The sequence below is a fragment of the Chiroxiphia lanceolata genome, chromosome 29 (genome assembly GCF_009829145.1).
Source record: "Chiroxiphia lanceolata isolate bChiLan1 chromosome 29, bChiLan1.pri, whole genome shotgun sequence".
NCBI lineage: Eukaryota > Metazoa > Chordata > Aves > Passeriformes > Pipridae > Chiroxiphia > Chiroxiphia lanceolata.
This window is the reverse complement of record NC_045665.1, coordinates 2,589,879-2,614,429: the sequence shown is the minus strand read 5'-3', so window position 1 is coordinate 2,614,429 and position 24,551 is coordinate 2,589,879. Positions and strand designations below refer to the sequence as shown.

Genomic DNA, 24,551 nt, shown 5'->3' with positions numbered 1-24,551 from the left:
CCGCGCGTTCGGCCCCGCCCTCTACGCACGGTGATTGGTCCCGCTCGTTCTGCCCCGCCCCCCGCGGGCCGCGATTGGTCACGCGCGGGTCCCGGTCACGGGCCCGGTTCCGGTTCCGGCGGGGCCATGGCGGCGGCGGCGCGCGCGCCCTGAGGGGCCATGGCGGCCCCGCACGCAGAGAAGCTGGAGGGAGCTGTCCCGGCCCCGCCGCCCCCGCCAGGGCCCCCGCACCCCGCGGGCAGCGCCGCCGCCGGCGGGCCCGGCCGCAAGCAGGGGAAGGCAGGTGAGTGCCGGGGCCGGGGTGGGTGGAAGGGGGGGCCCCCCCCCAGCCGCCGCTGACGCGGCCCCGCTTATCCCCGCAGGGCTGCAGATGAAGAGCCCCGAGAAGAAGCGCCGCAAGTCCAACACGCAGGTAAGGGCCGGGCCCGGGGGTCCCGGGGAGGAGTCCCCAGCAAAACCCTGACCGCCGCCTTCTGCCCGCAGGGCCCCGCCTACTCGCACCTCTCGGAGTTCGCACCGCCGCCCACCCCCATGGTGGACCACCTGGTGGCCTCCAACCCCTTCGAGGATGACTTCGGAGCCCCTAAGGTGGGGGCGGCGCCCGCCCCGTTCCTGGGCAGCCCCGTCCCGTTCGGCGGGTTCCGCGTGCAGGGCGGGGGGATGTCGCCGCAGGTGCCCCCCGGCTACAGCGGGGGGCCGCAGCCCTTGCGGAGGCAACCCCCACCCTTCGCCCCCGGGCAGATGGGCCCGGCCTTCAGCATGGCCCCCCAGAACCCCAACTACGTGCAGGGCGGGGGCCTAGGCTTCGCCGGGCAGCCCTTCAGCCAGTCTCTCGGACAGAACTTCAGCCCCCCCATGGGGCAGCTCATGCAGGGCCCCGTCGCGGGCTTCGGGCCCATGATCTCCCCCACCATGGGGCAGCCCCCGCGGGGTGGGGGAGACATGGGCCCCGGGCCGGCCCTTAACCCCCCCGGAGGGGGCCCGGCGGTGGCTCAGCGCTTCAGCCAGCCTGGCAACCTCTTTGGACAGTCGCCCCTGCAGCGCCCCGGGCAGAACATGCCCCCCCTGCCACCCACCGCCAGCCCCTTCCCCGGGGCCGACCCCACCTTCCCCGCAGGCGGCGAGGAGGGGGGCGGCAAGAATCCCCCGCCCAGCACCTTCGCCCCGGAGCAGCACTCGGGCTCTCCCGCCACCGTCAACGGGGCACAGCCGGGCTTTGCCCCCAGCAGCACCACCCATGGCACCAGCACCCCCGACACCAACAGCCTCCCGCTGCCGCCCCCCGGGAAGGCCCCTGGAGCCACCTCCAGCCACCAGCCACCCCCGGGGCTTGTGTACCCATGCGGGGCCTGCCGCAATGAGGTCAACGATGACCAGGACGCCATCCTGTGCGAGGCCTCCTGCCAGAAGTGGTTCCACCGAGAGTGCACGGGCATGACAGAGAACGCCTACGGGCTGCTCACCACAGAGGCCTCGGCCGTCTGGGCCTGCGACTTCTGCCTCAAGACCAAGGAGATCCAGTCTGTCTACATCCGGGAGGGCATGGGACAGCTGGTGGCCGCCAATGATGGCTGAGCTGCCCTCCTGACGCTGTGTACAGCTCCCCACGCCAACTTAGGACCAAACCCCCATTTTTTGTAGCTGTCACCCCCTCCCCCTGCCAGCTGTGGCTGCTCCCCCGGGCACTGCCAGCCACTGGGAGCCGCCAGGGGAGAGTGCCCAGGGGACCCGGGATGGATCTGGCTGTGCCATTGCCAGCCCTTTGGTATGGGGAGGGCTCTGGCCCTGGTGCACCGGCCCTGGGAAGGCTGAGGCTTCCCAGTGCCCCTCAGCACTGCCCAGTTCGGTCAGTGCCCTCTCAAGGGGCTCCTCCCGCGGGTGTGCAGCAGTCCCGGTGCCCCGTGTGCATTCACAGGGCAGTCTCGGTGCTTCCTGCTCCCTTGCCCACCCCCGGTGATCCTAGTACCCGCTCGCCCTCTCCTCCCGCCCCCCCCAGGTTCTCTCCGCTATAGCCAGTCGTTAAATGGAAACTTTTGTACCGTCGCTATAAAACTGTGAAACGCGCGTGTCGCTGTCTGTCCGAGGGGAGTGTCCGGGGGAGGGGGTCGGTGTCCTTCCGGTACCGGGGGGGTTCAGGGGGGTCGGTGTCTGTCTGGTACCGGGGGTGTTCAGGGGTGTCTATGTCTGTCCGGTACCGGCGGGGTTCAGGGGGGTCGGTGTCTGCCCGGTACCGGGGGTGTTCAGGGGTGTCTATGTCTGTCCGGTACCGGCGGGGTTCAGGGGGGTCGGTGTCTGCCCGAGGGGAGGGGCGGTGGGATGTTGCCCGGTCCCGGCGGGGCCGCGCGCCTGTCCCGCCCCCCGCGTGCTCCATTGGCCGCTCCCGTCACGTGTGCGCCCCGTTCCCGGGGGCGGTGGCGGCCCCGGGGAAAGTTCCCGGCGGGACGCGGCGGGCGCAGGTGTCGGGGCTGGGGGGCGCGGGCGGGACCGGCCCGGGCGGGGCCGCGTGGGGCGAAGCGGAGGGGGGATGTCACCGGCACCGCCGTCACCCCCGCCCCCGGGCCGCTTCTGGGTTCCGAGAGGCTGGGGCGAACGGGGAAGGGCGGGGGCTGCTCGAGATCCCCCTCCCGGTGCCGCTGCTTTGCTTTGGGGTGGTGGGATTTCGAGCGGGGTCCCCGGTGTCCCCACGCCGGACCCCGCGTTCCCCCGTGTCCCCACGCCGGGCCCCGCGTCCCCCGTGTCCCCACGCCGGGCCCCGCGTCCCCCGTGCACCTGCCGGGCGGCGTCACCGACTAAAAATACCCCGCGGCGGCCGCTGGGGTCGGGGGGGTGGCGCGGCGGGGCCCGTGCTCCGGGATGGCTCCCTGAAAGTTCCGGAGGGTCCCCGGCCACAGGCATCGCTTGGGGGACTGGCTTGTACCAGGACCGTGGCTCTCCCGGTCACATCCCGGGGGTACTGAGAGCAGCCGGGTCACGTCCCGCTGTCCATCCGTGTCCTTGCAGGTGGCTCCGGGCTGTCCTCATGGCGGAGAAATCGGACTCCCGAGACTCAGAGAGCAGCTGGGTGCTGGCGGGCAGCGAGGTGAGGGCTGGGGACTCCCAGGGCCCACCCCGCTGCTAGGGATCTCCAAGGCAACCCCCGCTGCTAGGGATCTCCAGGGATCTCCCTGGCAGCCCCACGCCTGGGGACGCCTGGGGCAGCGCTCTAGGGCTGGGAATCCCGGGGCAGACCCTCGGGGCTGGAGACCCCAGGGCAGCCCCGGATGCTTGGGATCCCCTGGGACAGCACCCCACTTCTTGGGACCCCCTGGGCAGACCGTCACAGCCTGCCCAGGGCTGTGGGCAGAGTGGGGCACACAGAACTTGCGGCTGAAGGTGTCACCCTGCGTTTCCCCCCTTCCCCCAGGGTCTGCCCATTGACGCAGTGGGTCCAGAGCAGGATTCCCACAGGACTGAGGATGAGGAACTGCAGGAGGAGGAGGAGGATGAAGGCACCCAGGGCACAGCCACAGGCAGGCAGACACCATGGGGATGGGGCAGGCCTGGTGTCACCCCCTGTGCCACCGTCTCACCCCCATGCTCTATCTCTCCCTAGCCATGACCACCAATGGTGCCACCACCTTCCCTGGCCAGACCCTGTCCCCCGAGGTCAGCGGGTGGAGTGTGAGCCAGGATGGGGGGCCTGGGGGGCTGCTCCCCCCACGGGGACACCCCACACACCAGCACCTGTGCCTGCAGGACCCAGAGGAGTGCACGGAGCCCGGGGCATGGGCAGTGCCTGCCCCAGATGGCTCCACGGAGCCCAGTGTGACTGAGGGTGATGAGCAGGAGGAGCCTGATGCTGAGGCTGAGCCACAGTCCTGCCCTGGCACCCCTAGAGCAGGTCAGGACCTCACAGGGCAGTGCTCAGAGGTAGACCCTCCCTGGAGGTCTCCCCATCCCCCATCAGGGCCACAGACAGAGGACGGGAGCTGCACCAGCAGTGACAATGACACAGAGGGGCTGCGGCGGCGGCAGGGCCACAAGCCCCGTCCTGGACCCCCTACTGCCACGCACGCCCTGCACCGGAGGACACCGGACACTGGTGACGAGGATGGGCTCAGCATGAGCAAGTACCTGCTGGGCATCTTGGCACTGGTGGCTGTGGGGGTGCTGATCATCACTGGTGAGTGGGGATCCTGGTGGCTGAGGCCCCAGGGACAGCGTGGGGTCCAGACATCCCCCTCATTGTCCCCTTCTCTCCTCAGGTGGCATCTACGACCCAGTGGATGGTGAGTATGTGGGACTGTCCCACCTGGGCAGGGGGACATCCCACAGCAGCCTGGACACTCGGACCCACATTCTCCTCCACAGGCCCTGTGGAAAGCGTGGGGAGCTGGGACTTGGCTGCTGGAGAGCAGGAGTCACTGCTGTCCACTGACAGCAATGTAAGGAGAGGCCCTGAGCAGGACTGAGTCAGGGCAGGGGACGTCCCAAGCGCCCCCAGGCCTCCCAAACTTCCTGTCCCCCAGGACTCACAGCAGAAGCCGCCTCTGCCAGATGCTGGGGACCCCCAGAGCATTCAGTCCATGAGCCAACTCCTGGACAAGCTGGCCAAGGAAAACCAGGAGATCCGGCTCATGCAGGCAGAGCTGCAGGTGGGTGCCTGGCGTCCTGGTGTTGTGTGCCGGTGGTGCTCTGCTGCTCCCACCTCTCTCACAGTCCCCTCTCTCTGCCCCAGGCGCACAAGGATGAGCTGCGGGCACTGCTGCAGAGGAGCGAGGGCCAGGCAGCTGCAGCGGGGGCGCAGCAGCAGGGCCTGGCCAAGGAGAACGCGCGGCTGCGCGCGGCACTGGAGCGGGAGGTCAGTGCGCTGCAGGACGCCCGGGCTGAGCTGCAGCGCCTGCAGGCCACGGGGACACCGAGCAGCCCCAGGGGGCCAGCAGCAGAGCAGCCCCATGCCACAGGTGTCCCAGCGCACGGCAAGGCCACGGCACGATGGCACGGTGAGCTGGATGTGCTGCGGCAGGAGCTGGCGGACACCCTGAAGCGTGTGCGGGGCTCTGGGGATCTCCAGGGGCTTGTGGAGGAACTGAGCGCCCTGGAGCAGCGCCTGGGCCAGGTGCTAGAGGCGGAGGGGGCCGGGTCCTTCCCCACACCCTGGAAGAAGCCGTTCAAGGTGGAGAAGGAGAGCAAGTGGCACAAGCAGCACAGTGCCAGGGGCACCCCGCATGAGCAGGAGAGAAGGAAGCATGGCAAACCCCAGGGGCACAGGAAGGACCCCCGGCCCCCCCGGGAACACAAGCCAGGCAAAGGCTGGGGGAAGCCATCTCACAGCCACCCCCAGCAAGGCTCCCGTGAGCTGCGCCTGCTCAAGCGGTACCGGGCACCACAGGGCTGCTCAGGGGTGGCTGACTGCGCCCGCAAGGAGGGTCGGGAGGTGCTGGGGGCTGTGCTGGAGCCAGTGCAGAAGGCGCAGTTCCTGCGGCTGCTGGAGAGCTTCATGGGGCGCCTGGGCTTGGGGGGGCACTTTGTGGGGCTGGCAGCACGGCTGGATGGGGTCTTTGGGGCTGACGGGGTCTTTGCCCACGACCGCCTGCGGTTCGTTGACTTCGTGGATGATGTGGAAGAGCTGCTGGAGGAGGTGGCGTGGCAGGAGGGGGGTGACAAGAAAGCGGCCGATGGCTTCGAGGAGTACGTGCTGCGGCACTACAGCGGGTGAGCTGGGGCAGGTGGTGCCAGGGGGCCTGGGGGATTTCCCCCCTCGGCACCCCATCCCACCTCCCCTTCTCTTGCAGCACCTCCAGGAAAGAGTGGGGCCGGAGAGCCCCACAGCACCACGGCATAGGGGGGTAGAGCCAGGGGACAGCACTGTAGTGTGCCAGGGTGGCTCCTCACCACAAGCCTTCAGTCACGCAAGGGGCCCCCCATGGGCTGTTTTTGGGAGGCTGGGAACTACTGTTGCACCCTGTAGGGCCGAGTAGGGCCAGGTCCCTGACCAAATGCACTGTGTGATGCTTGACTGCCACCATGAATAAAGTCACCACTGGGCAGAGCTGTGTGGGTGTGGGGAAAAAGGGGGTGGTGTGGGAGGGAGGGAAAGGGAGGGTGCTGAGGGAAGAGGGTCCTGGGGAAAGGGGGATTTAGAGGAGGAATAGGGAGTCAGGAGGAAAGGAGAGAGCAGAGGGGAACGGGGTGCTGCGGGGCAAAGAAGGGGTGCTGGGAGGGAAGAGAGGAGTGCAGGGGGGAAGGAGTGGGGGGGGGGGGGGAGAGGGAGTGCAGATGGAAAGACGGGGCAGAGGGGAATAGGTGGTGTTGGAGCAGAAGGGGGTTGCCGGGGGAGAAGAGAGGGTGGTGGGGGGAGCTGGGAAAAAGGGGGTGCTGGAAGGAAAGAGGGAGCGTTGAGGGGAACAAGGTACTGGGGAAAGGGGGATTCAGAGGAGAATGGGGTGTGTGAGGAGAAAATGGGGAAAGGGAGGGCACAGGGAGCAGAGGGGGGCTGGGGGTACGGGATGCTCTGAGGGGCGGGGCAGAGCTCGCCGTGTCCCGGGGGGGTTGCGGGGCCCCCTCGGTGCGGTGCCGGCCCCGCCCGGCAGGGGGGGCCGTGGGACGGGCGGAGTCACCGGGCCGGGGCGGGACCGGAGCGGGACCGGGGCGGGTCCGAGCGCTGATGGCGGCGCCGCGCGCGGTGCTGCTGCTGAGCGGGAAGAGGAAATCGGGGAAGGATTTCGTGGCCGAGGAACTGCGGAGCCGGTACCGGGCGGGGCCGGGGGCGGGGGCGTGGGCCGGAAAGGCCCCGAGGGCGAGTCCGGTACCGGAGGGCTGGGTCCGGTACGGGGGGATGGAGAGATCGGGACTCGGCCGAGCGGAGCCGGTGCCAGTGCCAGTCCCGCTGACCCCTCTCCCGCAGGCTGGGCCCCGACGTCTGCACCATCCTGCGCCTCTCCGGGCCCCTCAAGGAGCAGTACGCCAAGGTACCGCGGCCGTGCCGCACCCCGAGCCACGTCACACCGCGCCGAGCTGTGCCAGGACACTCCTTGCCGTGCTGTGCCGTCTAGCACCATGACATGCAGTGCCACACTGTGCCGAGCTGTGCCATGCTGCACTACACTGTGCCCCTCCCCACCATGCCGTGCCATGCCGTGCCATGCCATGCCATGCCATGCCATGCCATGCCACACTGATCTGTGCCAGGGCACGTACTGTGCTGTGCCTTGCCATGTGCGTGCCACACCACAGTGCCGAGCTGTGCTGTGCCATGCCATGCCATGCCGTGCCATGCTGTGCCATCCCATGCTCATGCCATACCACACTGTGCCATACTGAACTGTGCTGACCCATGACATATCACACCTGCCCTTGCTGTGCCATGCCATGTCATGCTGTTCTCCATGGCCCGGACCATGTGCACTGACCCTCCTCTCCCTGCAGGAACATGGCCTCAATTTCCAGCGGCTCCTGGATGCCAGTGCCTACAAGGAGATGTTCCGACAGGACATGATCCACTGGGGCGAGGAGAAGCGCCGTGCCGACCCTGGCTTCTTCTGCCGGGCAGCGGTGGAGGGGGCAGTGCACCCGGTGTGGGTGAGCTGTTGGGGGGCACGAGGGGTGCCAGGGGGGCACAGGGTGGGCGCTGAGGGAGCCCCCGCACAGGTGGTGAGTGACACACGGCGCCTCTCGGATGTGGAGTGGTTCCGGGACGTCTATGGGGACGTGGTACAGACCGTGCGGGTGGTGGCTACCGAGGAGACAAGGAAGAGGAGGAACTGGGTCTTCGTCACTGGTGAGCAAGTGAGGGGCAGCTTCGCCAAACACAGCACCAAAAACAGGGGTTGACCCACAGGCACGGGTCTGCTGCCTCCACTGCCACTCCTTGGCAGTGGGAGCCAGAGGTTTTGGATCCAGCCCCCCAGCTCTGGGGGGGGGGTGAGGCCACAGTGGGAGGGACAGACGGACAGATTGTGACTGTCCTCGGGGCCTCCCCGGGCTCTGCTGCTGCCAGGGGTGGACGATGCCGAGTCTGAGTGTGGCCTGGACCAGGGAGTAGCCTTCGACTGGGTGATCACCAACGACGGGGATGAGCTGGCCTTGGGCGAGCAGCTGGAGACACTGCTGCAGGCGCTCCACAGAAGCCTGTAGCTCCATGTCCCTCCACTGAGGCTTGGGGACCACATCCCCCCTCCCCAGCCCCCCAGCATCCCCCCCTCCACCTTTTGCCAGCACTTCCTGTTCTGGAATAAAGCTCCGATATGGAGAACCACTGCCACGCTGGGGCCGTGTCTCATTTCTGAAGGAGGGACACACAGGTGGTGTCCCCTCACCCCTGCCGTGAATTCACCAGTTTTTGAGGGCAGAGGTGCATTTTAATTACTTCTGCCTGGGCAAGCTGGATGCTTTGTGGTGTCTTTTAATAAGGTTTCCAGCAGCCAATTCCCTACGGATTATCTCTGCTTCCCAAGCTCCTACCCTGATATCCACTCCTCTCCTGCAACAGCTGGGCACGGCCGGGGGGGTGTTCCTGGGTGGGCTGTGGGGTTGTAGAGGGGGATTAGGGCCCTGTATACACATCTATAGCTTCATATCCCATACTCTGGATCTACCATCAGCCTGACCCCCACCTTGGGGACGTGCTGGGGCACACACGCACACACGCGCACACACCCCTGCCATCCATGGCGTGACCCACCCTCAGGATGGAAGCACACACTCCAGCTGCTGCTTGTAATCTCCAGCCTCTCTAAGGGGATTGGGGGGTTCATACAAGGGGAGGGGGGATGCCCATGGGGGAACCCAGTGGGTAAAGCTGGTGAGGGGTCGTTTGGGACTTGTGCGTCAAGGCACACCGGTCCTGGCACCCGGTGCAACCCCATGCACTACAAGTCCCGAACGACCCCGCAGAGATGCAGGAACCGGGGGTGTGATGAGGGGGGGAGATACAAAGCGGGGAGCGGGCGGGGATGATGTCAGCCTGCGGGGAGCCCCAGCGTGGCCAATGGCGCTGCGGGGCCGGGCCAGCGGCAGCGGCGGGGGCGGTGGCGGTGGCGGCGGCGATAGCGGAGAGCGCACGGCGCCCATTCATGATCCAGCGAACGGGGCCGGTGGCCAGTAAAGCGGGACCGGTGCCCTGTAAGGCGGCGCCGGTACCGCCGTTATGGAGACATCGGGGCATCTCCACGATTCGGGCGTGGGGGACTTGGAGGAGGATGGTCGGTGTCCCTGCCCGCTACCGGGGGATGAACGGTCACCGCCGCCGCCCTCCGCGCTGCCGCCGCTTCAACACAGCCTGTTGCACTCCTCGCCTGGGTCGTTACGGGCCCCTCCTCCTCCTCCCGCCGCCCCCGCCGCCCTCCACCCTTCCTCCCGCCACGGCAGCCAGCTCAACCTCGGCGACCACCCAGCGGGCTCTGGGGTGACGAGTGGCAAACACCGGCAGCCCAGCCCCTTGGTCCATCGGCGGGACAGCAACCCCTTCACCGAGATTGCCATGAGCTCCTGCAAGTACAGCGGAGGGGTGATGAAGCCCCTCAGCCGACTCAGCGCATCCCGACGGAACCTTATCGAGGCTGAGCCAGAGGCACAGCCCCTGCAGCTCTTCGGTGCTGGTGGACCTCCTGAGATCGTTGTCTCGCGTGAGGACAACCATGCGCCCGCCACCCACCGTCCCACCCGCCCGCCCGCCCGCCCGGCCCCTGCCACCTTTGCCAAGGGGCCCAAGCGCAAGGCACAAAACATCGGCTACCGGCTCGGGCACCGCCGAGCGCTCTTCGAGAAGAGGAAGCGCCTCAGTGACTACGCACTCATTTTCGGCATGTTCGGCATTGTTGTCATGGTCATCGAGACTGAGCTCTCCTGGGGGCTCTACTCCAAGGTACTGACGGGGCCAGGGGGCTGTGTGTGGGGCTGGTGGTACCAGACAGTGGCTGGTGGGGTGAGCATGGAGCTGTTTGCCCCGTCTAGTGTCCCACGGGATAAACACAGAGCCATTTGGCCCAGCTGGTGTCCCATAGGACAGACCTGGAGCTGTTTGGCCCATCCAGAGCGCAACAGGGTTGGACAGGCTGGCAGGGGACTGATGGAGTGTCCCCAGGGCCTTAGTGGATGCTGCAGCCACAGGTGTTGGACAGGCAAACACAGGACTGAGGGCTGCCAGGGCTGTGTGCCAGTGAGTGCTGTGCCGAGTCCTGCCCCACACACCCGCAGCGATGGGCACCGACCCACTGAGGTCTGCGGTGCCTGTTGCTGCCATGGTCAGGTGCTCCTCAAAGCGCCCTTGGTGGTGCAGCAAAGCACCCCCTCCCTCCTCCTCCTCCTCCTCCTCCACACCCCTTCCTTCCATTTTTTTTTTCCCTTCTTTTTTTGCAGGACAGTGTCTTTTATTTATAATTCTCCCCCCCACATCCCTTCCAGCTCCTGCTCCCGGGCTGCGCTGGTTGGCAGCGATATGAATAACTCTTTGTATAGACATCTGTCATGTTATTTATACCTATCCAGAGAGGGGAAGGCATCGGCACCGCATCAGCACCCATGGGCGTCAGAGGGACGGTGCTGCCAAGGGGGCTGGGGGGCACCCAGCGGGGGTCCGTTTGCCACAGTGCCACCGGTGGAGGGGAAGGAGCAAGGTGGGAAGGGGGTGCTCATCACTTCCTGCCATTATCCAGCCTGGGCAGCGGGGAGGGGAGTGTGGGTGGAGGAGGTGGGGGAAGGGAGGGACGTGGCTGGGGGTCCCGTGGGTGTGGGGGACCCTGCTGCCTCCCCACAGAGCTGCCTGGTGGGGGGGCTCCTGAGTGCCGTCTGTCCATGGCTTACAGCATCAGTGGGTGTGTGGGGGCTGCAGGCAGCAGTTCCACTGCTCTGTCCGAGGCAGTGGGAGGCCTTGGTGCCAAACTGGCATCCCTGGTTCCCCTGCTAAGGCAGAAGGATGCTTCACTGCCAGAGCCTTTTCCCGGTGATTCCCACTCTCCTTTGGCAGGAGCAAGGCCAAACCACTCTCCCCCACCTGCGCCTGTACCTGTTGAGCCGCGGCCACCCTTGCAGGCTCCATGTGCCTGCTTGCCTGGCACCGGGGGGACTGTCCACCCTCACCAAGCTGCCAGCAGCACCGCTGCCACACTCACTGGCCCTGGCACACTGGGCTGCTTTATCAGCTGGGGAAGACTCTGTGAGTCAGCGCTGCCACCATGCAGCAGCTGTGACCTGCTGCTGCACCCCTGCCCCACTGTGGTGCGAACGCTTGTGCTGACAAGCGCAGGGTGCAGGGGAGTCCCTGGGCCCTTTTCTCCCCAGGCCTTTGGCCAGATCTACAGCAATGGGGCTACTGGGTGTAAATTCACCCCCATCAGCCACCGCTGTGAAAACAGAGCTTGCCGGCAGGGACACAACCTGCCGGCATGGGAGCACCTATATAGGGTCAGGACCAGCTGCTGTTGTGCGGACTGTGATGTCGGTGCTGCTGGCACTGGCCCAGCTCCAGCTCTGCCCCATAGCCCCAGCCATGCTACCACATGCTCCCAGCCAGAGGGTGCCAGGGTTGATTTGGGAAGGGAGGACACAGTGGCCAGGGTTTGCCTGGTCCCTGTCTGTCACTCCAGTGTGGGCAGGACAGGGCCTCTCCTGCCTGTGGGACGGCACTGCTGCTTCCAACCACTTGAACGGCACTGCTGGGGTGAAGCACCTTGCCACCCACGTGGTGCAGTGGGACATGTGCTGCAGGTGCCAAGGTCTTGCCTCATTTCAGCCAAGATCCCATGTTGCTTGCTGCGAGCATGGGATCCCAGAACAGCTCTTTGGACCTGACACTGGCAGGAGGCATTGGTAAATGTAGTGGGTAACATATGCCAGGTGAGCCAGTGGATGCCCGTGCATCAGGCAGGGTTGGTGCCACTGGGAAGGCTCTGGCCAGAGCTGCCTTGCCACATTTCTGCCCTGGAGTCTGCCTATTAATAGCTAGTATTTGGTCCCAGCACTTCTCTCAGCACCAGCCATTATATCCACACAATTGTGCGGCTGGAGCCAAGTTGTTAACAATGCATCACCGCCTCCGCAGCAAATAGTCCCTTCTCCGCGTGCAAACACCCCTCAGGGATGAGGAACACCGGTGAGAAGGAGCCAAGGGAACCTGAAGGCAGCCCAGCACACTGGCGAGCCAAGGAGGGCCTGCTGTGAGCATGTCATGAGTGTGCCGGGTCTCACCATGGTAGGGATGGGGGAAGGGGGTGTGGGATGGGTGCAGCAGCAAGGCAAGTTGGTTTAGGGATAACAACGTGGTGAGCTGCTGCCAAAGCCCTTGCACTGGTGGAGTCAGTCTGTGGCTGCACCCACATGAGCTTACCGGTGTCCAAAGGAGACGGTGAATCCTGTTTTTCCCAGTGGGGTCCTGGGGATCAGCCACTTCGGCCACCAGTGAATCAGGAGCTGGTTTAATTTACATAGGACTAATTAGCAGGAGGATCTAGGCCACCCATTTGGGTGCCATAATATTGGGCTCAGGCTGGATGGGGCTAGGGTGCTGGCGTCACACATCTCAGTGAGGGGAGGCTGGGAACTGCACTCAGCACAATTAATTTTAAAAAAGAGTTTTGGAGGAAGAGCCCACGGTGCTGGTGGTACCAGTGGTGCTGGATGCCAGAGGTGCCAGTGATGTTGATGGTGCTGATGGTGCCCTCGCTACCATGCCAAGCTGCTTAGGGTGGGGGCTGAGGCAGCCAAAGTGCTATTGAGGGGGAGATAGTAGGTGTTGGGGGTCAGCACCTTCCTTGGGGTGTGGAGCCCAGGGCCAATAGTGTCCCACAGCTGCACACCCCCTAATGCCTTCCCCACTCTTGCCCTGCAGGACTCCATGTTCTCCCTGGCCCTGAAATGCCTTATTAGCCTCTCCACCGTGATCCTGCTGGGCCTCATCATTGCCTACCACACACGGGAGGTGCAGGTAGGTGCTGGCATCATCAGTGCCAAGTGAGGGGGTGCTGGGGTGGGCTGAGGGATTTTCCAGCCACCTGGGTGGGACATAGTATCTGAGCTCACTACCTGCGTGGAGCCTCCTCCCTCCTTGCTAGGGCCTTGGGGGGCAGTGAGCCGGGTGCCCGGTGGATCTGCTGGTGGCTGGGGGAAGCTGTGGCCAGGAAAGGCTTGGACCAGCCAAGGTGCCAAGGAAAACTGTGAAATCCTTACCTAATCAGGGCTGCACATTCTCTTCCTCCTTGGGAAGTTAAAGGGCTCCCAGTTTGTGACAGGAAGGCTGCACTTCCCCACCGTAACTAGCTTCAGCACGATGCCGGCCTGTTTTGGGCATGGGAGGAATGAATCACCAGTCAGGAGAAGGAGCATCCCGGGAAGGGATGTCGAAGCTCCCAGTCCTGAGTGTACCATAATCCCAACTTGTCCCTCTCGGGGCTGAGTGCCAGTGTGGCTTTGCCAGCATCCTGGTCCCTGCCCACCTCTGTCCCTGCAGCCCCCACTCCAGCTCAGCCTGCCTGCATGGGGACCAAGCCTGGGGGTGGGTTGCTCAAAACAAGTACTTGGGAGCTGTGGTTTTTGCTGGAATAATATTTACCCTGGGGTGGCAGCGGTCAGGGTCAACTGGGCGAGCCATGCCCTGGTGCTCGTGGCTTCCTCTGCTTGTTGTTCCTGGCAGCATGTTGTGCAAATACAGCGTCCACCCTCACAGCCGTCAGGTCATCCCCCCTCTCCCGCCTTGACCAGAGCCAAAATCCCACTGCTGTCCTTCTCCACGCAGAGACCAAACCTCACTAAAGTCCTGGCTGCTCTGGCAGGCCAGTTACACTGGCAAGGAGGGGAATGAGATTGGTTTGACTCGAGCTGCTCCAGGCAGAGATGTGCTGGCTGCTGATCACCCTATTATCTCTTAAGTGTTGTAAAAGCATTGCTGATAATCCAACTGGGGTGGAGTGGAGCTTCCAGAGCTGTAAATCCTCAGCTTCTTGTCCCTCTCACCCAAGGAGGGGGCTGTTCTCACACGGCCATGGCACTGTCAGACTTCCCAGCCTCCGGGAAACAATGACTTCAGTCTCTTCCCTCAGTATTCCATCTTTCTCTCTTACCCAGAGAAGCTGTGGCTGCCCCATCCCTGGAAGTGTCCGAGGCCAGGTTGGAGCAACCTGGTCTAGTGGAAGGTGTCCCTGCCCATGGCAGGGGCTTGGAATGAGATGAGCTCTAAGGTCTCTTCCAGCCAAAGCCAGTCTGTGATTGTATGACCCTACTAATTGTGTTAATTAGTCCTTTCGGATACTTGAAGATCTTTCTGTGCCTCAGTTTCTCTGGGGCTGGGGCACCCCAGCAATGTCTCTGGTGCTGGGTGGAGGTGTGGAATGTGCCATCCCTTGCCAGCATGCCATTATCACTACAACACATGAAGGAATGCAGTGCTGGCGAGTTTGCCAGTGCCAACCAAGGCGTTTGGGGAGACAGAGCCCCCCTCGTTCCCGTGCTTGACTCCCAGGGCTGTGTGCGCATTTTGGTGAAGCTTTTGTCCCCGTGCTGCAACTTAGTGGTTTCTTGGCGTTCACTTGTCTGGAGATGTGGTGGCTGACACACTTGCTCCTTCTCCTGCTGGAGCCAGTGATGCTGGGGATGCCCCTTTGAGTACCACTGGACCACACCAAGTTTCCACGGAAACCCACAATGATGCTTCAAAGGTGCAGAGCTGAGAGGGGCTGGCTCAGGGGACACCTGCCTGGATCCCCCCTTGCTCCTTCCCTACCTGAGTTGGACTATGGCAACCCCCCACTATGCAGTCAAAAGGCCTTTTTCCTCTTGCTAATTTGTTTATTTTAACACCCTTTTCCAGGAAGGAATGGGCTGTCAGCTTGCTAAATGCCTGAGGATCTCCCTTGACAGCTTGGAGCATTTTTATAAACATTTTCTCAAACAAAGCAGCTAAAAAGAGCAGAGCTTTCCCTACAGAAAGGGAGGTGGCCGGGACGGCCATTCCAGGAGTCAGTCCCAGTGGCTCCTGCTATCCCCAGGGAGAGCCCCAAGGGCCGTGCCCTGCCAGCGGGGTGGCTGGCACAGGTGCACTGGGGCCTCTGGGAGGGCAGGAGGATTGTTCCTGGGCTCAGTGCCAGCCGGAGCCATGCTCCCCACCCACTGCCCTGGCTGGAGTGACTGCGATAGGTCCTGGACCCCTGGGCACGCTTTGTGCTTGCAGGGTCAAGGACATGGACTGTAGCACCAGCTGCCACGTCCCCTTTGATCCCTTCCTGGTGGCATCTTTGCCAAGTGCTGCTTGCAGAGGGGCCCTGAGAACGTTCCTGCTGCTGTGGGTGACACCAGTGTCCCCATTGCACCAGGGAGAAGCCAATGGTAGCCTCAGAACAGACCTGCCAAGGCAGGACAGGGTGGATCACTTCCAGAGCTCTGGTGGCATTCCAGAAAGGCCAGCCCAAGCTGCCATCCCCCCCAGCTCCTGCAGAGACCCTAACTCCATCACTGATGGTGGGAGAGGAGCTGGTGTACCCAGGATGAACCGTCTGTTGCCATGACAACTGGATCCCATCTCTGCCAGCAGCTGGATGCTGTGACTGTGGTGTTGCCTCCCCAAAAATTGCCCTGGAATTCAGGGTGTGGTGGCTGTCAGTGACACCAGTGCAGCACCAGTGGGAGCAGAGGGGCTGGGGTGGCTCATGCTGGTGCTCTGTGGCCCCACAGCTCACCCGTCTCTGTTGCCTGGGTGAGGGGGCCATTCTGGGAGGTGGGCTCCTGCCAGCTGGTGTTTCAGTGAGCTGTCCCCATGTCATGCCTGGGCACATGCTCAAGGCCAGGCACCTTAAAGCCTTCTGGAGTGTCCCCAGCACTGCAACTATCCCTGAAACACACTGGCAGATCAGCAGAGGTGCTGGTGATGGCTCATTCCCACCCTTTCCTACCCTGTCCATCCTCAGTGCTCCTGGCCATGCCACACCCAAGCTCCTTTTGGCTCTAGTGTCAGACCCATGCTGCCTGTAGTGAGAGGCCAGTGGGGCAGGTTGGCTGGGGCCACCAGTAACCACGTGGTTTTGCGTCTCGGTAGCTCTTTGTGATCGACAATGGAGCTGACGACTGGCGGATAGCGATGACCTATGAGCGCATCCTCTACATCAGCCTGGAGATGCTGGTTTGTGCCATACACCCCATCCCTGGGGAGTACAAATTTTTCTGGACAGCCCGCCTGGCTTTCTCCTACACACCTTCTCGGGCAGAGGCGGATGTGGACATCATCCTGTCCATCCCCATGTTCCTGCGCCTCTACCTGATCGCTCGAGTGATGCTGCTGCACAGCAAGCTCTTCACCGACGCATCCTCACGCAGCATCGGGGCCCTCAACAAGATCAACTTCAATACCCGCTTCGTCATGAAGACACTCATGACCATTTGCCCCGGGACGGTGCTGCTGGTCTTCAGCATTTCCCTTTGGATCATCGCTGCATGGACAGTCCGTGTGTGCGAGAGGTGAGAGAGGTTTGGAGTGCATAGTGGTTCAGGATGGGCAGTGGTTTTGGAGATGTAGCATTTCTGGATGCTTGGTCGATCAGGATGCTCAAGAGTTCAAAACGCTTGGTAGTTTGGGATGCTCACTGTTCAGGAGGCACATCAGTTCAGGATGCGTGGAGGTTTGGGATGCGTGGCGGTTTGGGATGCGTGGCGGTTTGGAACGCTTGGCAGTTTGGGATGCACGGTAGTTCACAATGAGCAGCAGTTTGGGATGTGCAGAAGTTTGGGATGATCAGTGGTTCAGGATGTGCAGCAGTTCAGGGTGATGTGCAGCAGCTCTGGATGGTCAGCAGTTCACGGTTTGGGATGCATGGCGGTTTGGGATGCTCAGTGAAGCTGCGATGTCCCAGCACCCTGTGGGAGGGATGCAAGGCTCTGGGGCCTTGGCAGCCACGGGTTCCCCCCACCAAGCCCTGTCCCCAGGGCAGGAGGTAGAGCAGGGTCAACCCTGTCCTCGCAGCACAGTGCCTGGGCCAGGGGACGGTGTGAGGTGCCAGGAGCCCCGAGAGTGTGGGTGGGGGACATGGAGAACAGCAGGAGCTGGGGGACTGTGTATGGGGAGAGGCCAGAGGTGCCGCTGGTAAGGGGCGGGGCCTGGCTCAGGCTCTGGCATCACTGTGACTGACTGCCATGACAAAACTGCGGTGAAAAACCCACAGCCAGATGGCATCGTGCCAGCACTGGCGTGCCTGGTGGGTACCAGTGCATCTCCATCTCCCGAGGACCTGCCACCACTCTTTGTCCACCAAGGGAACCAGGGGGCTGTGGTGGTGGCATCCCCAGTGCTGTGCCAGAGGGTTTTCTCCATGGCCATGGTGCAAGGTGCCGGCAGCAGACGTTCGTCCCCTGGCAAGGAAGGCAGGTCTCCTGCAGGGTGTCCTGTGTCCTGTTGTGGCAACTTTGTGTCATCCTTGGAACTGACATGCAAGGGATTACACCCCAACTGGCATTACACAAACAGGGTCACCTGGGACACCCAAATTGCTTCCAGGTGCTTGCAAGACGAGAGGAAGGCCACTCCTCCTCTTCCCCGGGGTGAGACCTGTTGCTCTGGTCACCCACAAAGAGGCATTAGGGCAGATGTAAGTGCTGTGGTAGAGGTATAGGATGGCACCCTGAGATTTTCAAGCTTTTACAGGCTATGTTTGCCTTCCTGCCTCCCTGGATCCAAGCTGGATCCTTGGGTGCTGCTTAACTGCGTTTGGAGATTGTTGTTAGTGAATCCTAAATAGGGCACAGGCTGACAGGCACCCGGGACACACACAAGAGGGGTCATCTCACATCTTGCGAGGCTTAGGCAGGAAAACACAATATAAATAAAGAACCATTAGAGACCAAAAAAAAAAATCCCAGAAATGACACAGATGAGGTGCTGCAGATCACCAGCACAACAGTTGGCATCACCTCCCTCTGTCTATAGGGTGGCAGAAGCGAACCCAGGTGGTCTGGAGATGCATCAGCCCTGGGGGAGGCAGGACTGGGGGATGCAGAACCTCTGGGACATGCTCCACGTGAGAAGGACACACTGTCCCTGGGGCATGCACGAGCCCTGGGTGTCACACAGCTCCCACAGGGGCCACCCAGAATGTGTCCCCCTGTCCCCACTGATGGCAGGTTGCTGCACCAGCACTGGAAACCAGTTTTCTCTTCCTTGCAGGACCATTCCCAACCAGCACCTGCCGGGGGCCAGGCAGCTCAGAGGTGGTTGTGTCGCTCCAAGACATCGTCCCCGGGGCTGGGGGTGGCACGGCCATGGCACGTCCCCTCGGCACCGTGGGCTGCTCCAGAGCCTGTGGGTGCAGCATCCTCCCGTGCGCGCCGGGGGGCCGCAGCTCTCCGAAGGCAGCGAGTCGCTTAGCAACCTCGCCCGCCCGCTCGCCTGGCCACCGAGCACAGCCGCCTGCGGTGCCTGCGCTGCCGCCAGCGCTGCCGGGCCTGCCCGCCGACGGCGCGCGCGTGCGCCCGCACGTGTGCTCGTTCGTGCAGCCAGCCCACCCCGGGGCACCCACCGGGGCTGGGGCTGCCCAAAGCCGTGGGGTTAGTTCAGCCGAGGTGGTGCTGCTGCGGCGTCTGGCGGCGCGGTGCAGGCGGGGGGTGACACTTGTGTCAGCCACAGCGACGGGGTCGCTGTGGCCTCGAGGGGGGGCAGGCGGGCGAGGGGACAGTGGGAAGCAGTACTCAAGTCTGGCTGATTGCAGCAGTCCTTTGGCATGAGCGGGTGGCCCCTCTTCCTGCCCACACCAGCCGTGGTGAGTGCCAGCCTCTGGTTTATCAGCTCCTTCTGCCTCAAGTGCTGGTCAGAAGAGAAAACGTCCATCTGTCCAGCTCGGCTGTAACCCCCTTGTCCAGCCTGATGCTCTCGGGGTCATCTCCCAAGACATTCCATCCAATGTGATGAGCTGGGCTCAGCCCTTCACAGGGGAATACACTGGCCGGGATAGGGGGTGCATGCCACTGCTGGCGCTGGGATTTTGGGGAGCCCCACTGTGGTTATGGGCTATAGCTCCCCTGGCCAGCTGCCCAGAGCAACTCTCACCGTGGCTGAGGGTGCTTTTTCCTGCACCAGGATCTCATTTGAGTATCCAGTTACTTGAGGGAAAAACATTTCGGAACAGGAGAAAACCCAACTGCTCTGGGAGCAATGAGCCGGGAGCTGGGATTGCCAAAAGCTCCATCTGTTTTCCCTCTCATGACTCCGTGAAAAGGCTGGGAGAAGACTTGCTGGGGAGGCTGAAGGGCAACTATCCTATCCATGGGGGGACAAAGGTGCTGCCTGCCCCTGCCCAGGGCTCAGGGCCAAGTCCTGCTGCAGACTGGGCCAGGCCCCGCTCTGCTGCCAGGAGTCAACGCTGCATCCCCCGGGAAGCATTACTTGCACAGTTTGGCCAGGTTTGCACCAGCCCTGGGGAGCAGGAGATGTCTGGGGCCCCCACGTTTGCTGGAGGAGCTGCAGCCGACGTCCAGGACGGCCAGAGCAGTTGCTGAGCTCATAGCTCAGCAGGGACATGACCTGGAAAGTTTGCAGCACATCCCTGAAGCTGCAGCCACTCCACGTGTGCTGTGTCTTGAGTGTGTGAGCCATTCCCCTGCACCATCTGAGAGCCAAGTGGATGCTGGAGGCTGGGTAGAATCCGTCCCTGGCGGTTCTTCTGGGGCTGCTGACGGCAGTCCCCTGGGGCAGCACAGCCCAGGCTGCAGCAGCGCGAGGAGCAGGGGAGGACAGCAGCAGTGGGGCTCCTGCAGTCGAGGGTTTTGCAGAGCCACAGCTGTTTCTCCCATCAGCCGGTTCTCGCCACAGCACCACATGACACTGGGGACACAGGGAGCGGGATGGGGATTTGGTGACAGGTCTGACTAAAAGCAGAAGCCCTTTCCATTGAGTTTTTGCTCTGATTTTGTCCATCTGGGTTTTTCTGCACCAGAAATTGTGCAACCACTGCTGCTATGGGACGTCCTGCTGTGTTGTTCCTAAACCCCAGCACAGCCTGTGCCAGGGGAGCCACTGTGCCCAGGCACCCCTGTTTCTCCCACACCCATCCCTGTCCCCTGCTGTGACACTCATGTCTGTGTCTCCTTGGCAGGTACCATGACCAGCAGGATGTAACCAGCAACTTCCTGGGTGCCATGTGGCTCATCTCCATCACTTTCCTCTCCATTGGCTATGGTGACATGGTCCCACACACCTACTGTGGGAAGGGAGTCTGCCTCCTCACTGGCATCATGGTAAGGGCTGTGCCAAGCCAGCTGCCCATCCCACAGGTTCTGCCTGTCCCCATTGCAGCAGTGGGGCCACTGGATTTTAAGGGGACCTATTTCCCAGCTGTTTTGTCCACGTACAAGGTGTGAGGCTTCAGGTCTGAGGTCTCACAGCCTGCAAGCTGATGGAGCAGTCCCAGCTGGTGAATTTGGGGTGGATTTGGACCCGCATTCAGTAAGTGTGGAGGGAGCCACACACAGTAGGGCCAGTGATGTGCCCAGGGAGAAGAGGGGCCCCTGAGCATCTCTTGGCCTTCCTGGTGCACACCACCTTCTGTCACTCAGAGTGATTCCAAATGCTGCTGACTCCTGCTAAGAGCTGGAACCAGCTGGAAGCCCTTCACCCCCTGCCAGCATCACTGCTCTGCCATGGCTTCCCTTCCTTCTGGCCAAAACGTCACCATCTGCCAGGGCCTCAGGCATACCTGCTCCAAGGTGCCCATGAGATCTCCCAGCTTGTGGGACTTACCAGCCAGGGCTGCTGAAGGAGTGGCCAGGGGCCTGGTGGCCATGGCTCCTCCAGAGATTTATCCCAACACCCAGCACTCCGGCTCTGCCCACCTTAGCTCCAGGCCCTGGGGATGGAGCCATCCCTGTTCCCAGCTAAGGGCAGCCCCATGAGAGCCTTCAGCCAGGGCGGCTCCACCATCGGGGATTAATTTTATATTATCTGCAAACCCTTTGATCCATCTCAGATGAAGCCGGTTCTATTGGTGGGAGCCAAGCAAGGGAGAACAATTCCCTATGGGTGAGGGCCATGCAGCGATTCCCAGCAGGGGAGCAGCCACTGGCTTGGCCAAGGGGGTCCCGGGGCCACAGGCTCCCAAAGCTGTCCCCCAGCCCACAGTTACTTTGAAGTGAGACACCATCCTTCAAAGTGTCCCCCATCCCCAGCACAGCAACACCCCCCCCCCAGGAATGCAGATCCTGTACCCACTGAGGCTGGGGGCTCTACTGGGCTTCCCAAGCCACAGCACCAGGGGTGGTTGCCCCACCGTGAAGAAAGAAATGGTAGGAGCTGAGAGAGTGCAGTGGTCCCACTTGCGAGGATACGGAAGGATTCAGCTCAGGGCATCATGTTAATTAATGACTCTATTAAATTAAAGAGCGCTTGCCAGGCTGGCATGGCTCTGCCAGAACGCTGGAGGGAGCGGTTCAGCCGGTGTGGGCAGCAGTGGGCAGAGCTCAGGAACACAGCAGGGAGGCTCTGGAAGGAGCACCTTGGCTTTCCAGAGACAATGTGTGCTGGGGTTGATGGCTGCTGCGCAGATCCGGCCCTAACAGCCAGGATAAGCAAGCTCCCAGCTGGTGCTGTTGGAAGCTGTGGTGATTTGAGGGGTCCTGATTTGGGGCCCCTTCCCTGCTCTCACCGAGGTTGCCTGGTACCTCCCCACCGCTCTCCCACTCCCCCCTCTTTGGAGTGGGGGGCTCCCCATCCTACAGGGCACCAGCATGGGGCAGATCCCTGGCCTGTGATGGCACAGGCTCACCACTGACCTTGTCAATAGCCTTGGTCTCTCCCGTTAATTACCCAGTCCCCCATCAGCCACTCAAGGACACCCAAGCTCTGTGATATCTCCTTGTTAGGGTAATGGGGAGAGCGTGTAGCTTTAGTTAATTAGGGGATTGCAAGGGTGAGGGTGTAAGTGCTGCTGTTAAAGAGGGTGACAAACCATTTCCCCAACTGATATCCCTGAACAGGGTGCTGGCTGCACGGCACTGGTGGTGGCTGTGGTGGCCAGGAAGCTGGAGCTCACCAAAGCTGAGAAACATGTCCACAACTTCATGATGGACACACAGCTGACGAAGCGGGTAAGGTGCCACGGGAGGGCAGCAGGAGCAGGGGGCCATGTCATCTTCAGAAGCTGGGGATTTGGGATACCATGGCAGGAGGAAGGTGTCAGCACCTCTGGGTGTGGGTCCTGTGGGTACCACAGTGGAAGAAGTTGTCCAAGTGCTATGGGCGCAGCTCAGGTGCAAGAGTTATGCTGAAAGCAAACACCGTCAAGCTCTGTTCTGGGAATTTAGGCAATGCAGGATGCTCAGTCACACCCCAGAAAGGAAAAGCCTATTTTTTTTCCCTCTTGGAGGATACAGACTCCCTCCTTTTGCAGAGCATGATCTCACTTCTGTCGGTGTCAGGAGGACAACCGGATTTTGGTAATTCAGTGCTCACTGCAGACAAGAGCCACTCTGTGAGGCTCCTGCCATTTCCATTCCCAAGGAGGGACCTAGAGCCTGCAATGGGGGATCTATGGGGTCGCTGTCATGCCAGGGTCTGGTGTCACATCCCTGGTAACATGTGGGGGCTGCAGGAGGTCTCTGGTCTCAGTAGCCTCATCATGGCAAAACACTGGCAAACCAACAATGGCATATGATGTAATGAGAATGGAGCCCCCAGCAGAGCCACATCCCAGCCAGAGCCCTGACACCCCAGGGGCAGTCAGGACCTTGGTGTGACTGAGCCGGAAAAGCAAACAGCTGGTCAGCCCTCTCCTCTGGCCATGGATATGGATCTCTCGGCTCCATGCCAGGCAGACGGCAGCCAACTCCTCCTGGAGTGAGAGCAGCAGAGATGCGGTATAGCCAGGGAGCCTGCGGAAGTTGCGGACCGACCGGGACCTGCCAAGAGTGGCAGATGGATGCAGGAATCGAGAAAAACTTTGGGATTTTTTTCTTTTTCTTGAACCTTAGGGTACAATTTCACATGCAGGCGAGGAGCCCAGTGCTGAAGCATCAGTGCAGAGCAGGGCGGTGGTGCGGGTGCCAAGAGCTCTGCCTGCCCTTGCTCTTGCTTGAGCTGCCCATCATTCCTTGAGAGGCTGAGCGCCTCGCTCCAGCTGGGGCCAGTCAAATGCTCTTGCGACACCAGTTCATGGCAGAGCCAGACAAATGTCTCTGTGAAATCCCACATGTTGGGGCCTGGTGACCTGCAACCAGCTCTTGTTTTGCAGATCAAGAATGCGGCAGCCAACGTCCTGCGGGAAACATGGCTCATCTACAAGCATACCAAGCTACTGAAGAAGATCGACCATGCCAAAGTCAGGAAGCACCAGAGGAAGTTCCTACAAGCCATTCACCAGTAAGGGACCACACACTGGGCTGGGGGCATGCTGAGCCCTAGATGAACTGAGGCCTAGTCCCTGGCAGGGGTGGGGGGAGAGTTTTCCATTGCCTAGGATGTAGGCAGCTCTCCAGCTGCACTTTGAAACTGGGTAGGTGTGCAACCATGTTGCTCTTTCCTTCTCCCCAGGTTGCGGAGTGTGAAGATGGAGCAGAGGAAGCTGAGTGACCAAGCCAACACCCTTGTCGACCTCTCAAAGGCAAGTCCCTTGTGGCTCAGCCAGACTACCCGAGTGTTTCTCTTCACTCAGAAAAAGTAAAGCAGACCTGGCTGACCGCAAAATACTCCAGCTTAGTTGGTGTCAGCCAGGAATAGCTGCTGTGGGATGGCTGCCCTTGGAAGGCAGGAGGAAAAACTCATACCCAAGCCAGGGGCTCCCTGCACTCGCTTTTGCAAGGGGTGCCACTGCTCAGCAACACAGGGCTGGCAGAGTTTCCTTGCTGTGATGTCCAGGGATGAGCCAAATCATCGTCACAGAAGCCTGGGAACTCTCGGGGCTAAAGGGGTCAGCTCTGCCAGCAGCAGCAGCACTAACCCCTCCAGCCATGGTACTAACCCCTCTGCTATCCCCTATGTCCCCTCCCCAGATGCAGAACGTGATGTATGACCTCATCACGGAGCTCAATGACCGCAGCGAGGATCTGGAGAAGCAGATCAGTGGCCTGGAATCCAAGCTGGAGCAGCTCAGTGCCAGCTTCAACTCCCTGCCACTGCTGATGGCTGACATGCTGCGGCAGCAGCAGCAGCGCCTGCTCACTGCCGTCCTGGAGGCGCGGGGGGTTGGAGTGCCAGTGGGCACCCCCCAAACGCCTCTCTCTGAGAGCCCCATTGGGGTTAGCTCCACCTCCTTCCCCACCCCTTACACAAGCTCAAGCAGCTGCTAAAATGCAGCCCCTCAGCCCCCCGTGGACAGGGGAAGCAATTTCCATACAGGTCACAAGGTCTCCGTGAACTTTCTTCTGGTCCTTGAACCGCTGCAGGACCCTTCAGCCGGAGCCGGTGGGACCAGCAGTGCCGAGCAACGCTTGGAGCTTTGCCAACGCCTTGGTATCGGGAATCGCATCCCTGTTCAGGTGCCTCTACACGTGGTGAAGGAAAGGCGACAGGAAGGTGATGCCTCGGGCCATCCCATGCCGTGGCGTCTGGTGGCAGACAGAAAACCCACGCTCAATCTCAGGTCTTCACATTTGAAAACAAAACAAAACATCAA

General features: G+C 62.1%; 3 protein-coding genes across 8 annotated transcripts; all 3 read left to right on the top strand.

The window, feature by feature from the left end:
- Positions 1-144: 144 nt before the first annotated feature.
- Positions 145-2,064, top strand: PYGO2 (pygopus family PHD finger 2). The gene is made up of 3 exons (XM_032713148.1): positions 145-283; positions 363-412; positions 484-2,064. Exons 1-3 carry the CDS (start codon positions 160-162, stop codon positions 1,573-1,575), a joined length of 1,266 nt encoding a protein of 421 aa, XP_032569039.1. The 5' UTR covers positions 145-159; the 3' UTR covers positions 1,576-2,064.
- On the top strand, positions 495-8,246 carry LOC116799774 (phosphomevalonate kinase-like). 3 transcript variants are annotated; one of them, XM_032713145.1, is made up of 12 exons: positions 495-588; positions 3,001-3,079; positions 3,404-3,509; positions 3,593-4,162; positions 4,245-4,268; positions 4,351-4,424; positions 4,509-4,634; positions 4,718-5,694; positions 6,887-6,950; positions 7,408-7,560; positions 7,630-7,759; positions 7,979-8,246. In XM_032713145.1, exons 1-12 carry the CDS (start codon positions 569-571, stop codon positions 8,113-8,115), a joined length of 2,460 nt encoding a protein of 819 aa, XP_032569036.1. In that variant the 5' UTR covers positions 495-568; the 3' UTR covers positions 8,116-8,246. The 3 variants fall into 3 exon arrangements, with proteins under 3 accessions (XP_032569036.1, XP_032569037.1, XP_032569038.1); XM_032713146.1 differs by lacking the exon at positions 495-588 and adding an exon at positions 2,365-2,456 and having other exon boundaries at positions 7,964-8,246; XM_032713147.1 differs by lacking the exons at positions 495-588; positions 3,001-3,079; positions 3,404-3,509; ... (3 more) ...; positions 4,509-4,634; positions 4,718-5,694 and adding an exon at positions 6,623-6,729 and having other exon boundaries at positions 7,979-8,242.
- A 787-nt stretch (positions 8,247-9,033) lies between these two features.
- Positions 9,034-24,243, top strand: KCNN3 (potassium calcium-activated channel subfamily N member 3). Of its 4 annotated transcripts, XM_032713142.1 has the most exons (9): positions 9,739-9,844; positions 12,020-12,169; positions 12,806-12,901; positions 16,001-16,419; positions 20,043-20,184; positions 21,919-22,029; positions 23,172-23,299; positions 23,471-23,540; positions 23,929-24,243. In XM_032713142.1, the coding sequence occupies exons 2-9, from the start codon at positions 12,146-12,148 to the stop codon at positions 24,223-24,225; spliced, it is 1,287 nt and encodes a 428-aa protein (XP_032569033.1). In that variant the 5' UTR covers positions 9,739-9,844; positions 12,020-12,145; the 3' UTR covers positions 24,226-24,243. The 4 variants fall into 4 exon arrangements, with proteins under 4 accessions (XP_032569031.1, XP_032569033.1, XP_032569035.1 ...); XM_032713140.1 differs by lacking the exon at positions 12,020-12,169 and having other exon boundaries at positions 9,034-9,844; XM_032713144.1 differs by lacking the exons at positions 9,739-9,844; positions 12,020-12,169 and adding an exon at positions 10,438-10,595.
- The last annotated feature ends 308 nt before the right edge of the window (positions 24,244-24,551 follow it).